At 35.1% G+C, this 17,667-nt stretch overlaps 1 protein-coding gene across 2 annotated transcripts; it reads left to right on the forward strand.

The window, feature by feature from the left end:
• The first annotated feature begins 437 nt into the window (after nucleotides 1–437).
• Nucleotides 438–17,339, forward strand: LOC144440249 (hypoxia up-regulated protein 1-like). 2 transcript variants are annotated; one of them, XM_078129577.1, is made up of 5 exons: nucleotides 438–523; nucleotides 6,660–6,813; nucleotides 7,426–7,457; nucleotides 8,069–8,148; nucleotides 14,324–17,339. In XM_078129577.1, exons 2-4 carry the CDS (start codon nucleotides 6,691–6,693, stop codon nucleotides 8,079–8,081), a joined length of 168 nt encoding a protein of 55 aa, XP_077985703.1. In that variant the 5' UTR covers nucleotides 438–523; nucleotides 6,660–6,690; the 3' UTR covers nucleotides 8,082–8,148; nucleotides 14,324–17,339. The 2 variants fall into 2 exon arrangements, with proteins under 2 accessions (XP_077985703.1, XP_077985704.1); XM_078129578.1 differs by lacking the exon at nucleotides 14,324–17,339 and adding an exon at nucleotides 13,286–13,477.
• Nucleotides 17,340–17,667: the final 328 nt, after the last annotated feature.

Genomic DNA, 17,667 nt, shown 5'->3' on the forward strand with positions numbered 1-17,667 from the left:
AACGAATGTTAAAAGATCATAGGACTGGTTTTAAAATACGAACCACAGATGGATAAAAGCTTTTTATTTCACGTTCTGATTTCGTTTTAATACTCATGTACCGCCTAGCTACCCGAGAGTAACAGTTCGAACAATGCATATATTATGTATATACGGAACGACAATATATTTGTAGCTATGTGGACTAAAAATTATTCTACGAATTTTCGATTGTTCTGTCCATGACCTCATCTCATAATATGTAAGCTTATAACTTACATTCCGCTTTCGAAATATTGCTTATCATTCGCGAAGAGATAGCACAGAGTACGATAGGAGGTCATTACCGGTAAATCAACAGTCACCTGGGTGGTCTTAGTACATGTGCGCAATCTCCGTTTATTGCAGCCAATCAAATTTCGCCACATTCGCCGGCGTCTATCACTTCCGTGTTTCACATGAAACCCACGTTGCCTTACTGTGTGAGAAAGGGAGACGTCATCATTAAGACCAGATACCGGTTGATCTTTGTCTGTTAACACAGGTAAGTAAATTCTACAAGTTTTAAATGCTATGCTGTACATCTTAACTGCATTTCCAGACATATTGTACTTTTTGCGGTCAACCATTCATTGAACTATCGCACAATATTATCTCGATCCGATTTTCGATCAGCTGGCCGGTAAGTGTACACACAATGTGGTAACCGATCGAACTCAATGACACGTAATGCTATAGCGGTAGGTCTCAGAAAACGTGAAGGTGCCATGTCATACTACGATCTACAAAGTTATGTGAATTGTATTTGTATAGCAAACCGTATGGACTGTTTAGATAATAACATTTGGTGTGAATAATTACCAATATAATATACACCAACCGTTAAACTTACATATCTTTTGTTTTGTTATTGTTTCTTCCGTTTTGAACAAAAGATGTGACATTAGTTCCTCACATTACATACCCAGGCACTTCAACGAATCTGTATGAATTACAAAAAATGTATAGTAAAGAGCTTTTTTTGCTATACTGTATATAATTAAGATAACAATTAATACATTGATTCAAGTGCCTGTCGTTACATACTTCCACCATTACTACAAAAATAACCCTGCTTGCAGACGGAATATATCAGGACACATATTCTGCATGATGGAGAAGAAAATGTAGCTATAGGGACCAGGGGTCTCCACTTATTCCATCTGTATAAAAACAGGACTAGAAAGTTGCCTAGCTACATGTAATTGCAAGTGACATCGTTCCAATAATATTTATCTAATTTAGTAATCTATCGACAAATACAATCAAAACTATGAATATCATCACAGCTACACAAGATGTAACCATTAGCACCCCCCCCCCCCCCCGCTATCATTTCTACAAGCCTGTAAGTTTTATATGTGAGTATTGCCATACATTCTCCAATGTCATACACAGAATCAGCATGGTGATGTCACCATATTATTTTAATTTTGACGCTGACCAAAGTTTTTAGGATCTAGAGTGTAATTATCAAATATATTTAAGATAGCAGAATTATAGTATTATAGTTTATTGACATCCACATTTATGTAAAGTAACATGGTGGATGTATTACTAGGTTCACTAATAGTACATCAATAAATAATTAATAAATATTAATATTATACAGTTATTACAGTAGAATTTTTATGATTATTATTCATATTAATCTGAGCTATTTCCACTTTTACTTGACTCAACATGGATGCATCAACACCTGTATCTGTTGTTCTGCTACAATTTAACTGCTTACACACTGGGTTGTGGACTCAATTCAAACTGCTTACACACTAGGTTGTGGACTCAATTCTAACTACATGTACATACACACTGGGTTGTGGACTCAATTCTAACTGCTTACACACTGGGTCATGGACTCAATTCTAACTGCTTACACACTGGGTTGTGGACTCAATTCTAACTGCATACACACTGGGTCATGGACTCAATTCTAACTGCTTACACACTGGGTTGTGGACTCAATTCTAACTGCTTACACACCGGGTTGTGGACTCAATTCTAACTGCTTACACACTGGGTTGTGGACTTAATTCTAACTATACAAAAGGACCACAGCTAGAATTGATTACTTTTATTAATATGGCTATAGGTAGCTAGTTTCCATGCCAACACGATCTCTAAACCATGGTTAACCAAGTGGTCTCTACAAAAATGTATCTGAAATATTGATGAGGGATATAATGTAGCACTAGACTAGTAAGTAGCAGGACACTTACAGTGTATCCCATGTGACTATCACGTGACTGTCATGTGACTCAAAGTTAGTGTACACATAGTACATCCGTTGCCCAAGTTTTCTCTCTGAAATATTTGATGAGGGATCCTATAGAACTAGACAAGTATTAGCAGCAGGACACTTACAGTATTCTCACATGACTTACTTTAAGATCCGAGGTTGAATTTGCAGTAAATTGAATGAAGTAACCCATAACAACCACCTGTCAGTTTGTGATGGATTACTACTGACATGCACTGTTCATCCTTTCAGATTTAGAGTCACAGAAAAAAATGAGCCCACATGTTATATATAGTAAGACAAATTATGTTGCTCCAATTTCTGCTTACTCCCATGATGCAATAGCCCTTAGCAAAGATACCCTATAAAGGCACAAGATCAACTTAATGTTTTCCTGATGTAAAATCATGAAATGACTCTCCAGAACAAATAGTTTCTGGGAGTGACTTAATTTCCTGTAGTGGTGTTCCCCTTTAATCAAAATCTCAACCCAATTATACATTAATAGTTTACTAGTATTTAAGTCTAGTAACATGTCACTAATGTATCATATGAACTTAAAATAAAAATTACACTTTTGTGTACAAATTTAGACAAAGTTTGTACAAATTTAGGTTGATAACCCATCCTGGATTGCATCAGAAATACAATGTAGATCAGTATGATGTAATCACATGACAAATTTGCATATCACTTGTAATCACATGACAAATTTGCATACCACATGTACAAATGTCACATGGGGAGAAAATTTCAATTATCTACTCTCTGCTAAGAACATGTGTACTCATATATAATAACATAATTTTGAGATGAATAATTTGTGCAGAATTATTGAATTATGAGATGGGAATATAACTCCCATGTGTGTTTGTATAATTTAGTAATATAAAAAATATATATTTGTACACACAAAGAAAGTTTATAATTGTCTGCTATGAACAGGTGTTCACTTCTACTCAATAGTTCATTAGAATATGGAAATCATTTAAATTTGCATAACTGAATAAATTATGGGATGGAAGGGTACAATTTCTAAATTACTGGGAAATATCACACATTTACTCAAAATATTTTATGATTTGTTAGACATGAAATTAGCAGATTATATTGTCAAAGTACTCTCGTATATTGAAGCATTATTTTGATGTAATCTTATCAGATAATGATTTTGACAAAAAAAAAAAGTGTGACATGTTCTGAATGTTTCAAGTAGATGTTTGTTAAAAGGTGATATAGACAGTAGAAGACGTACATTGTACATATTTCTCTTTCAGGTCAAAAAATTATAATATATTTATTTTCTAATTAAGCTGGAACCAAAATAAAAATCCTGTATATAGCTATAATATAATTTATGAATTATTATATTCTTTTATTTATATTAGTATCGTTATTGAAATGTAAAATCTTAAAGACATCTGAACAATGAAAGTTCCTTATTTTAAAACTGAGAATTTTAGATATTCTAATTTTAACAGAATTTATTCTCTTTGGAACTCCTTGTCATTACATATTTCACTTGTCTTTATATAAACAAGCATTTGAAGAATTTTAAAACTCTGGTTGCAAACCATTACCATGAACTAGTTGTGAACAAGTGTGGTCATGAAAATCCCTGTACTTGGGTGTCAGTTTGTCATTGTACAAAATCCCTGTACCTGGGTGTCAGTTTGTCATTGTACAAAATCCCCTGTACCTGGGTGTCAGTTTGTCATTGTACAAAATCCCTGTACCTGGGTGTCAGTCTGTCATTGTACAAAATCCCTGTACTTGGGTGTCAGTTTGTCATTGTATAAAATCCCTGTACCTGGGTGTCAGTTTGTCATTGTACAAAATCCCTGTACCTGAGTGTCAGTCTGTCATTGTACAAAATCCCTGTACCAGGGTGTCAGTTTGTCATTGTACAAAATCCCTGTACCTGGGTGTCAGTTTGTCATTGTACAAAATCCCTGTACCTGGGTGTCAGTTTGTCATTGTACAAAATCCCTGTACCTGGGTGTCAGTTTGTCATTGTATAAAATCCCTGTACCTGGGTGTCAGTTTGTCATTGTACAAAATCCCTGTACCTGGGTGTCAATCTGTCATTGTATAAAATCCCTGTACCTGGGAGTCAATCTGTCATTGTATAAAATCCCTGTACCTGGGTGTCAGTCTGTCATTGTACAAAATCCCTGTACCTGGGTGTCAGTTTGTCATTGTACAAAATCCCTGTACCTGGGTGTCAGTTTGTCATTGTACAAAATCCCTGTACCTGGGTGTCAATCTGTCATTGTATAAAATCCCTGTACCTGGGTGTCAGTTTGTCATTTTACAAAATCCCTGTACCTGGGTGTCAGTTTGTCATGGTACAAAATCCCTGTACCTGGGTGTCAGTTTGTCATTGTACAAAACCCCTGTACCTGGGTGTCAGTCTGTCATTGTACAAAATCCCTGTACCTGGGTGTCAGTTTGTCATTGTACAAAATCCCTGTACCTGGGTGTCAGTTTGTCATTGTACAAAATCCCTGTACCTGGGTGTCAGTTTGTCATTGTATAAAATCCCTGTACCTGGGTGTCAGTTTGTCATTGTACAAAATCCCTGTACCTGGGTGTCAGTTTGTCATTGTACAAAATCACTGTACCTGGGTGTCAGTTTGTCATTGTATAAAATCCCTGTACCTGGGTGTCAATCTGTCATTGTACAAAATCCCTGTACCTGGGTGTCAGTTTGTCATTGTATAAAATCCCTGTACCTGGGTGTCAGTTTGTCATTGTACAAAATCCCTGTACCTGGGTGTCAATCTGTCATTGTATAAAATCCCTGTACCTGGGTGTCAGTTTGTCATTGTACAAAATCCCTGTACCTGGGTGTCAGTTTGTCATTGTACAAAATCCCTGTACCTGGGTGTCAGATTGTCATTGTACAATATCCCTGTATCTGGGTGTCAGTTTGTCATTGTACAAAATCCCAGTACCTGGGTGTCAGTTTGTCATTGTACAAAATCCCTGTACCTGGGTGTCAATTTGTCATTGTACAAAATCCCTGTACCTGGGTGTCAGTTTGTCATTGTATAAAATCACTGTACCTGGGTGTCAGTCTGTCATTGTATAAAATCCCTGTACCTGGGTGTCAGTCTGTCATTGTATAAAATCCCTGTACCTGGGTGTCAGTCTGTCATTGTACAAAATCCCTGTACCACGGTGTCAGTTTGTCATTGTACAAAATCCCAGTACCTGGGTGTCAGTTTGTCATTGTACAAAATCCCTGTACCTGGGTGTCAGTTTGTCATTGTACAAAATCCCTGTACCTGGGTGTCAGTTTGTCATTGTATAAAATCACTGTACCTGGGTGTCAGTCTGTCATTGTATAAAATCCCTGTACCTGGGTGTCAGTCTGTCATTGTATAAAATCCCTGTACCTGGGTGTCAGTCTGTCATTGTACAAAATCCCTGTACCACGGTGTCAGTCTGTCATTGTATAAAATCCCTGTACCTGGGTGTCAGTTTGTCATTGTACAAAATCCCTGTACCTGGGTGTCAGTTTGTCATTGTACAAAATCCCTGTACCTGGGTGTCAGTTTGTCATTGTATAAAATCACTGTACCTGGGTGTCAGTCTGTCATTGTATAAAATCCCTATACCTGGGTGTCAGTCTGTCATTGTATAAAATCCCTATACCTGGGTGTCAGTCTGTCATTGTATAAAATCCCTATACCTGGGTGTCAGTCTGTCATTGTATAAAATCCCTGTACCTGGGTGTCAGTCTGTCATTGTACAAAATCCCTGTAAGAGATAAGAGGACATCAGTTATGTTGTATCGTTTTGGCTTGTTTTATCTTTGTAACATTAGAAATAACATTTTCATCAGGAAATGATGGAAAGACATGTTGACTTCTTTGATGATGAGTGATTTTACTGAACACCAGGGATTTTATGGGTGAACCCAGGGTACATGTGTATGTTCAGGTGAACACCCCACCCCCACCCCGGATAGCACATGCAAACCCCCTGTACGTAACGGAATACACATGGTATGGGGAAAAATGCAATGCATCTCGGAATGGGCAACAGGTTTATTGATGAATTTGTGATTAATATGATCATTAGCTACACATAATACTACATTTAAGTACTTGTATGCCTTCTTGTGAAATCATATATTTTTTAGTTGTCAAATTTATAGTTTCACACTTTACAAACTAAGACTCAGAGATGGAGAATACAATGTATATAAACCAGGTATTCACCAATAGATTGCCTATATGACCTACAGACATGTATTTATATATGTATTGACTATTGTAAATCAGAAATTGACTTACTTTTCAAAATATCATTAAAAAACCTAATTAAAATCAATCTATTGATTTGTTACGATTTTTGAATTCTGTGAATTGAATTCTGTGATTTTTCTTTTCAGATAATAAGGGTGTGCAACACAGGAGAGCAACATGTCTAAATTAAGTCTGTGTTTCCTAGTGGTGAGTTTAGTGGTGCTATTTGATGGCAGTGAAGGCTTAGGTGTTATGTCTATTGACTTGGGTAGTGAATGGCTCAAAATGGCACTTGTCAAGGTAAGCAAATATAGTGATTGTATTTTTCATGATGTCGATGATATTGATGCCAACTCATGTACACTTAGTCTAGTTTCTATACATGTAGTTGTTCTCTATGATCTCTTTCTAATGTCTAGTCAAATGGACAAATTCTACTGAAAATCTACCTAAATCTCCTGCTGAAAGGATGAACAATACAAATGTACATGTTAGTAGTAATCCATCACAGGCATAATTGTAATTTGTTCCTTCATTCAGTTTATAAACTCATCCTTCAGTTTGAATGTACATGTAAGTGAGTAGTCTGTAAGGTAAGCTGTGACAGGGCGCCCTCACACATTGGTCAACCCGTCGGCCGGTGACGGCAGAATGACACCACACATCTTACAGTCTAGTAAGTGATGTGAGGATGGGAAAACATCACCATGTTTATATCAACATTTCAAAAGCATAAACTAACGCTGTAAGAGGTAAAAACCTAATTCTATGCTAGAGAAATTTATTTGTCTATGAGGTGGAGATGATCGTAACATGTATAGGATAATAGACTAATACACACTATTCTACTTACATATACATGCATGCAGTGTTTCAGAGTTTTACAATAAATGTTTATATTGTTTCTTACAGCCTGGCGTTCCCATGGAAATAGTTTATAACAAGTAAGTAATATACAGAATTTCATAATTCAATTTCATTGGACATTGCTGAAGATGTGTGTAACATCTATATTTCTCATTATCAATACTACAATTTATATGTAGTTAGAAAATAACAACACTTTGACAACAGCGCCCTCAAGCCACAACACATTTAGTTTGTGAAGGATGCTCATTTGCATATTCATTTGCTCATTTGCATATATTTATATCGGATAGTCTTGTACCACATTCTCTAAGAGAACTTTATGATGTACAAGTGTTAGTGTGGTGTTCTTAGGATATGTGCATAAGTATTTGTGGTATTCTCTGTGGTCATACTTTCAGGAGTGTATGTGATTGAGTGACATTGTAGAAGAAAATGCCAGATGTACTCGTTCAAAAACCTTTACAGCTCTGTTTACACAATGCTGTTTGAAAATGCAACTATACTGTTGTGTTTGCACCTACCGTTTCCATGGAAACAACAAACACACTTTAAAATGCAGCCAAAAGTGAATCAGTTTGAAAGATGAAGTCCACATAAACAGGCAAAGATTTTTAAAAAACGTCACTGAAAGCATACATAATCAGTTTAACGTATGTTAACCAAAAAAACTACTTTTTTTTGACAGGGAATCAAAATGAAAAAACACCAGTTGTGGTGTCCGTGAGGAATGGAGAAAGAATATTTGGTGATGATGCATTAGGAATGGTGAGAATTAACTTGCAAATGTGTGTCATTTATTTTCTCTTTGTCTCTTTCTGTGTTGAACAGATTGTTATCACTTTTAACAAGAGAATACTACAGTGGTAATCAAAGTTTTTGGCTTACTAAGATAGTCACAAACTAAACTATATGTATTGTTATGACATGTGGATATAAGCAGGACATTGGTTTATTTATACTCTAAGCAGGGTGGCATTACTGATAGCTAGTTTTTCTCCAATGACCGCACACTATTTTGATAACAGGATGACTACAACAGATGCATTGCTATCAACTGCTTGTGTTATCTACCACATAGAATAATAGTTTTAGTTTGTGTCTATCTTTAAGCCGAAAGCTTGGTTGCCATGGTAGTATCTTATGATAACAATTTTTATTATGAGATTTATTTCTATCCCATCTTGGCATGAATCTTTTAAAACTGCACTAACTACAACGGAGATATTTTATGGAACTTTTTTTTAAAGATATAATGACTTGCTCGTAATGTTGTACACCCTGCACAGTATTGAACGTAATTTGTATAGCTGTACATGTACTTATAAGGGGTGGACCATTTTATATCCTGGAGGGGGCTTGGAAGATTGGTGGAGAGTCATTTTTTTCCACCTGCTTGCCTGTGAATTATTTTTTTTCTCCTTCGACTATACTGGCAACTTTTTTTTTCTTTCCTTCTTTGAGATATCAAAAAAAAAATTTACTCCTATATTGAACACCTACTTTTGTTGCCACAATTTTCTGTTTGGTTTTCGCACAGGGTAATAAAGAGAGTAAAAAGATGCTGTTCTATCACACAGAGATTATATATAGAAAACTACATATTTCAATACATGTTTGATTTTCAATTAAATAAACATCATTGACAGTTTTTATACCATGGTATGATGACACACTGAAAATGCAAATCGGAAACTTGATTGGTGAGCTCAAACATTCAGACAGACGGTCAGTTTCTTCAGCCTGGGGGGACGGGGTGGTCAGTGGTTTTTTCCATTGGGATTTTTACTCTTAAAATTCAATCAGAAGAATCAGATACTATATTGGGACTGACTTAGGATATGGTACATCGATACTACAAAGACCGTCTTCATATATAAACAGACTAATTGGGTAGTTGAATAACTCACTACTACTACTATTACTTTGACTACTGGGTAGTCTAAAGTACTCGTTTCTTTTGGTTAGTTATTACTGGGTAGTTCACTTACTGTTGTTACTGCTCGCAATATAATATAATTGTTGCATACGATATCATCTTGGCAGCCAGCCAGACAATCTCTCCTAAAACAGATACATTGTATTACAATGTATACATACCAGATGATTTGGTGTCAGGTCAAATTATGTAAATTTTGTATGATGTCATCAATGAGAATAGAGAATGTCAAATGCTGTCAGCTGATATATTCGTATGTCAATCACTTCATGGTAACCTGGGTAACCAGTGGTGTATGGATACTTGAGGTATTAATTAACATTGTCCATACTTCCAAGTTTACTCTTTACAAATTACATACTGTGAAATAACGTATTCTAGTCAAGTCCTATACACGATACGATTATCTCGGATTCTCCACAGAATTCCTTTTTTACCACCAACAGTGATAGTATACAAAATGCATGTGATTGGTCCATTAGAGCATTGATATAAACATGGTGATGTTATCGTGTCCTCACGTCACTTACAAGTACAAGAAAACTAAACCAAGTAACCAATTACCATCACCTGTCAGTCAGTCAGTCAGTGATGGATTACTACAGACATTTGCTGTTCATCCCTTCCCCAGTAGGAGATTTAGCTTGAGATTTTTGATAGAGTTTGTCCGTTTGACTCTTAAGTTAGAAAGAGATCACAGAGAATGACTACCTGTACAAATGTATATAGTAACTACATGTATAGACTACAGGCCTTCTTACATGTATATAAGCTGTCATAAAGATTATAACTCTTAATCAAAAGCAGCTAGCGTGATAATAGTCTAAACTCTGTTATTGAGCTTTTAGTTTTTACAACGTTAAACAATAAAACTCTATCACATTGAATCCATGTAGGAAGTGCTCAAGATATTGTAATCAGATAGTTGAACAAAAATTTAAAATTGACTATCAAATTTTCAGTAATAATCCTTAGCATACTGCTATTTGCTGATGTTATGTATATGTACATGTTTGTACTTACTTTTGTAGATTTTGGGCCCTATTCATTTCTTTTGCTTCTTGACTAAGTGACAATATCATGTGACTGTAATCGTCCAATGATGTGGTACCATCTGGTCAGTAACTTCTGCTGCAGTAATGACTGACATGCATGTACATTGTAAGGATTAGCTGTAGAACCATCTCTTGAAGGGGTTACCTCATGTGAACTTATCCAAACAAAATCCTTAACCCACACTGAATGGGTTACCTCTGTGAAGTTATCCAAACACGGTCCTTAGCCCACACTGAATGGGTTACCTCGTGAACTTATCCAAACAAGATCCTAAACCCACACTGAATGGGTTACCTCATGTGAACTTATCCACAATGATCCTTAACCCACAGTGAATGGGTTACCTCATGTGAACTTATCCAGATCCTTAACCCACAATGACTGACTTTGTGAGTGATCAGAGAGTCTAGGGAGAACACATGTACCTTTATCAGTACAGACCACGAGCCCATTTTTACGGGTGTTGTATTTGTGAAGCCCACATGTACATATAGCATCAATCAAGCTGGTGAATTCTTGACAATATTATAATATTATAAAGTAACTATATTGTAGTGTCCTATTGATTCTTGGAGCTATGAACAATATATTCTCTTTGTTTTGGATTTTGACTCTACACAATTTTTTACTTTATCTTAGAGAAAAAAACTGGAAGTATTGACAGTGTGACTTTAATACCGTTACAAGGTGTACCATGCTTGCAAAGTTTGTATTGTATCATGTATGCTAGTATAATATGCATGGCATAACTTGTAACTTGATTAACAAATAACTGTGTCTATGTCTTCACTTGTGGTGGCAATTCAAGTGTTATAAATTGAATGCATTTCACAGCTGGTGTAAAAAAAGAAAGTTTTGTTAGACTAATAGTGTGCCTGCAATGGTTAATAAAGATTATAAATCTTAATGAAACGTATGTGGTGTAAAGTGGCAAGCGGCTGTCCAGCGATTCAACTCAAGAAATTTGTACTACTGACAAAGTTTCTCCATTCAATCTCAATGGGTAATTTCAAAAAAGCAAAACTTGTAACATTATGTCATCGTGAATGTAACCTGCAATGTATCAGGTTGACCAGCCGACTCAAATACCTGACACCCGATTTCAATATTGTAAGGGAATGATAGAAAATCTACAAAAGTTTGTTTGGATTATTAGATATTATCCTTCGATTTTTTTTTGCTCATTTTAGGAAATTGCGAGTGACTTGAGGGGCCTTGTCACCATGAGTCAAATACGAGTACTATAACATTATGTCATCACAATATAACCTACAATGTTATATTGTAAATGTCTGGTGTTTAATCTCTGTGATTCCATACAATCTTGAAATCTGGTACATCATTAAGAACCCTCACAATCTACTTTCATTTGTTAACCAAGAGATATTATGAATGGAGTTAGTTTGTCACCATTTTTGTTATCTTTGCAATACAATATAAGTTGAATATAAAAGCTGTGATATTTTATGTAAATGTTTGCTATGTAATGATCTGTTCAGTTACTACACATACCTGTATGTCTTTTAGCTTTCTCTCTCCATGCTAACACCTACACAATCACTTTTTGCAAAGTTGTTTATTATAGTTTTATTTATTTATTTACTTTTGATTTCTATATCTCCACAAAAAAAAGTGTAATGTGCAGCACAAAGCTGGGTATGGAAGTGTGCTCAATTGTTATTGTCACTATATAATCATGTTACTGTAATTTGAAAGTCAAGTTCATATCTACTTACTGTGACACAATACGTACCAAGACTTTAAAATGTTTGACAAGAACTGAAAACGTTTGATATATAAAATATGACACTTGTAATTGTTTATATTGAATTCTCGATATCTGAAATAGAATTTTACAACCTATGTACATCTTTATCGACATCATAACTTCATAGACTACACATGTATTACTCTAGGTCTGCATGTAAGAAAGGGAATGCCACTCCAGGTAATATGTATTTTCATAAACTTTATATAGGTTCTGGAGAGTCATTTCATAATTTCACGTCACATACTTTTCAGTTGGTTGCCATGAAACACCAACTTGAATCTACATTTATATTTCTTCAGAATGTTGTTCTTTCAACATTGCATTATGGGTTACTACTGGATATTCATTAGATGCACACTGAATATTCATTAGATGTACACTGAATATTCATTAGATGCACACTGAATATTCATTAGATGCACACTGATTATTAATTAGATGTGCACTGAATATTCATTAGATGAACACTGAATATTCATTAGGTGCACACTGAATATTCATTAGATGCACACAGAATATTCATTAGGTGCACACTGAATATTCATTAGGTACACACAGAATATTCATTAGGTGCACACTGAATATTCATTAGGTGCACACTGAATATTCATTAGGTGCACACTGAATATTCATTAGGTGCACACTGAATATTCATTAGATGCACACTGAATATTCATAACTCCTAAAGCTTAATTCCTTCCTATAAAAATTACAGTCAAAAATTATAAAATGACTGTCCACAACACAAAATTTATGAAAATACTTTTATTTCCTGGAGTTGGACTCCCCTGTAACTATTTTCCCCTATTTTGACCCGCTAGTCTCTAGTGTGAGGTAAAATGTTATTACAGATATTGAGAAATTGTTGAGTTCTGAATAATCTGTGAATAAAAGATGTAGTTTCGGTGCTTACAACAAAGGAAAGACAACACAAAGTGAAGTGATGATGAAAATATAATACTGACTAATTAAATCATTGCATGATCAACGACTGTAGTAGACAGATCGAGACATTACTAATTTACCGATCTAAAGTAACTATATTGTAGTGAAGTGATGATATTCAAAATGCTATGTATTGTAATGTGTCATGGTACATGTAGATGGACTTGACATACATTTTTTTTTTCGAATCATAGGTGATACCAAGTAAGTACGTGAATCACAGTGTCTTATCTCGTCACACATAGGATGATAACCTGTTATGCTGTTCTACTTTCTATACTTGTAAACATCTATATATGCATAATATGACAATGAAAACTTAGATATAGCTACAGAACAAAACATGCATCATAGTTTTTTAAAATAATTTTAATTTTCATTGCATCCATTGATACAAAGTTTATGCAGCTCTCAGATCTCTAACTCAGTTTTCATGATTTGTAATAAATGTCTGACAGCAAACATGTTCATTTATTTTTCACCAAATCATATTTAGTAAATATATATAAATATATAAATGTACATATATACATGCTATAAGTATAGAAGTACTTTTTTTCCCCAAAAAAGTTTATTTTCTGTAATTGTTGATGTGCATATTATTATGTTGTAAGTAGCCTGTAAGTTGCTAGTAAAGCCTATGTAATGCATTGTGTCTCCTTTGTATGTACATTACCAAATCTGTTGGACATTGCTTGGAGCTATACTTACTGGTATCAGCTATCAGGGGAAGTCATTTTCCACAGTGTTAGAAGTCACTGTAAACACTTATCAGGGGGTGTCACTTTGCACTATTACCAGGGCTGTCATGGTACATATTATCAGGGAATGTACATGTAATTTGACAGGGGGTGTCACTTGGTACACTTGACAGAGGAAGTCACTTTATACATTTGATAGGGGGTGTCACCTCATACACTTGCTTGCACAAAATTAGTGCTGGGTGTCTGTATCAGAGGAGTGATTTGTAGTGCAATTAGTTGATAATTACCCACGTATTTGCTTACCAAGGAGACAGGATACATTGACATTCGCGTAGAAATTGTACAAAAGATGCATTTTTTGCTACAGTAAATGGTTATTGCAACTTATGGAGATGTGCCTGCACACTACCAAAACTGCTAGATCATTTTATCTAAGTTTAATTTTAACTGTGTCATTCTCAATAGAAAAATGATCAATAGTACATTGCACAACTTACTGTGAAATTTTGTGTTTTATGTTTCCAACAGGAAGTAACTTTACGTACAACAATTTGATAAGCGCCACCAAACCATTGACGTCAGTACAGAGCCCTAGTTGTCGGGACGTGACCAAAGTTGACAAGCCGTGCAGCTGTCGATTTGAGATCACTATTGGCTGGTATCCATGTGGACTGAAATACTGTAAAGGCAGAGACTCTGTTGGTAAAGTTGTCAGCTATAGATGTGGCATCAAGACGTGTCGTAAACATAGAGTGTTTGAGTACCATGTCAGCCAAAAACAACTCTGTCTGTGGGATGAAATATAAACTGTTGATGAGGGTTACCATGTCAGCCAAAAACAACTCTGTCTTTGGGATGAAATATAAACTGATGATGAGGGTTACCATGTCAACCAAAAACAACTCTGTCTGTGAGATGAAGTATAAACTGATGATGAGGGCATAAATTCAACTTCAACTCTTGGCTATCAGATTTAGCCTTGGAGTGAACTGATGTCTAGTTTCCTATATGCGTTATGATCACTGCAATCATCTCCACCGTATAGTCAAACTGGTTACTCTAGCACAAGATTCTGTGCTTACTTCAGACAGCAATAGTTTAAATGGTATTGGAGCTTTGATATAAATGTCAAAACAGCTTTAATAATTGAATATTAATGAGCAATTGTCTGAATGAAGTAACCAATTACATCCACCTGTCAGTTTGTGATGGCTTGCTACTGACATCCGCTGTTCACCATTTCCCCAGCTGGCAGTTTAGCCTGATTTTTGGTGAAATTTGTCAGTTTGGCTATACATGGAAAGGATAGTGATCGTAGAAAATATTGACAAGTATAGGACTAGACTAAATGAACTACTTCATCTACAGTTTTCTATTGATGACCATTTACTACATGTACTACTATATACACATTGGTAGTCTAGATACATGTACATGATTTAGTAGTCTATTATCTGTGGACTACTGCAAAGTTTGAGCTCTTTGAATTTGTCACAGGTGATATAGGTCAAGCTATAAAGTATTGTGAGACAGTAAAAAACATGAATCTGTCATTACAGCGGATGCAGTCATTGTAAGGACAGACATGTATTGTAAAAGATCATGAGTTAGTGTTCACAACTGTGCCCATTTTTATGTTTCATACATTTTTTCAGAGTGTCTACTGACAAGTGGCTGTCAGCCGCAACTTATTGTATACACAAAATAACAAGTAACAAGTTGATTGAATCAACAGTTGCGCTGAATGTACGAGATTTATATCGGCTTTGGTGATGATGAAAGCATCAGAACATCTTTCCAGTGCAAAGTGACATTCAAAGTTTGTTATGTAGAATATGGACTTTTCAATGCACCAAAGCACTCATATGAAAAAAGTCAAAATCAATGCAGATTTCTTCTGATAACTTGGCTGTGTTATTATTAGTGAACTTGACATACAGGGTTCAAAACTAAACATAACTCATTGTCACATCTGGCTGGTTGAACTGTTTACCTACAGTTTTCTGTTGATTTTGATTGATTTACAAATGTAACAGACTACCACATTATACATTTGGTAGGCTAGATATAATGTTGTTTAGTTGTCTATGTGCCCTGGACTACTGCCAAACTTGAGCCATGTAGAGGGCGCTGTGCATGACCTACATCACCTGATAATGTCAATACACTGCACTGAATATTGAATTTAAGTACAACACTGTGTGTAAGAAATTTGATGAAAATGTAATGCACCTAAAAGGTAAATGACTAGAATTTACAGACACTTGTCACATTTTTGCTTTGTAGAAGTAAGTAATAAAAATGTGATATGAGTTAGGGGGTCAAATACTAATGGCTGCCTAGCTTAGCACTCATCATAACATCCCAACTTGTATAATAGGCCCATCTAACTACAGTTTTACACAGACATGGGAACTCATAAAGAGCTATTTCTTAGGAGTCAAATGATTAACTCGGACAATGTCTTCCAAGATTAGCACTAGTCTAAACTCCCTAGCTTGTATTCAGTTGTATACTAGGCCCACCTAACTACAATTTTATGCGCACAAAAAAATGCAAAAACAGTTTGTACAAAAAGCATGAAAACAATCGAATAGTAAGTAATTTGTGGAATGTTGGAAAGAAAATATTGTCAATCAATCATTTTTTTTTTGAAATGCTGTGTATTAAAGAGACACAAGTTGAGTTTTATACATTTTAGGGCATAATTTTGCTGTATGTTTGAAAATTACTCACAGTATTTTACTTTCTGAAGCACATTTTAGGCACCACTTACAACAAACTGAACTCAAACCCGGTATTAAGATATAACTTATAGCTAATCTAATGACATAATTTATTATACGTATACAAAAATGTCAAGGAAATTCCAACTATGCAATTAACTGTTCTAATTATGTCAGAACCAGTATGCCCTTTAAGCCAATTTGAGATGCCAGTGACGCACACAATTTCTAGTGATGCACCAACATTTAGTATTTCCGTATTTCTTACTATGTGGTGACTCACTAGAAATCCCAGTTTTTCTCATTTTGACTCAACAACAACAACATTTTGCTATCATTGGAGGGCACACTGGCCAGAAGACAATTATAATGTCATCAAAGGCATGCATTGACATTAACGTTAGACTAGAATAGATAAGTTAAGGTTTTATTTCAATATTTTTTGTCAAGTTAAAAGTTTCTAAACTCAACATTTGTCACTTTAACCATACAAGTGAGTACAAAGAGACAAGTTAATCTTTCAAAGCAATAGACATACAGAAAATAAACCCCTAAAGGTTTTCACCATTAATACAATATGCAATATTAATAGTAGTGTACCTTTATCACAATGCATATTTTATGATATGATTATTATTTCATATACACTCAGCTTCACATATGTATAACTTTGCTTTAATTATAAATTTATTACCAATTTTGTGATGATTGTATGCAAATTATGTTATTGTGTGGTGAGGGTGTTTTGATTTCTTGTGGTTATATTTACAGTTACATAGCACTGTACTTTATAATTACTGACAGCTACAAAGTGCTGTGCTGACTTTTTAAAACTTATATTTATATATATGTCTATTGTAATAAAGTTTCTAAGAAAAAAAAACAACATGTAGTCATCTGACATTATTTTTTTTTAAACCCTGGAAACTGCAACACTAACCATTTTCATGGTAAAAAGGTGGAAAAAATATTTTCTTTAATACCGCAAGTAGATTTTTAGCAGAACTGAACTGTAGGTTCAGTAGTGCTACAGGCATGGCAAAGTGTCTTTCTGCCTGTCTGTGTGGATGTGTGTGTGTGTAAGCAACTTAAAGTCAAAAATTGCTGGACTGATTGCTTTGATATTTGGTGGTCATGTTACTTCTG

The sequence above is a fragment of the Glandiceps talaboti genome, chromosome 9, assembly GCF_964340395.1.
Source record: "Glandiceps talaboti chromosome 9, keGlaTala1.1, whole genome shotgun sequence".
Classification (NCBI taxonomy): domain Eukaryota; kingdom Metazoa; phylum Hemichordata; class Enteropneusta; family Spengelidae; genus Glandiceps; species Glandiceps talaboti.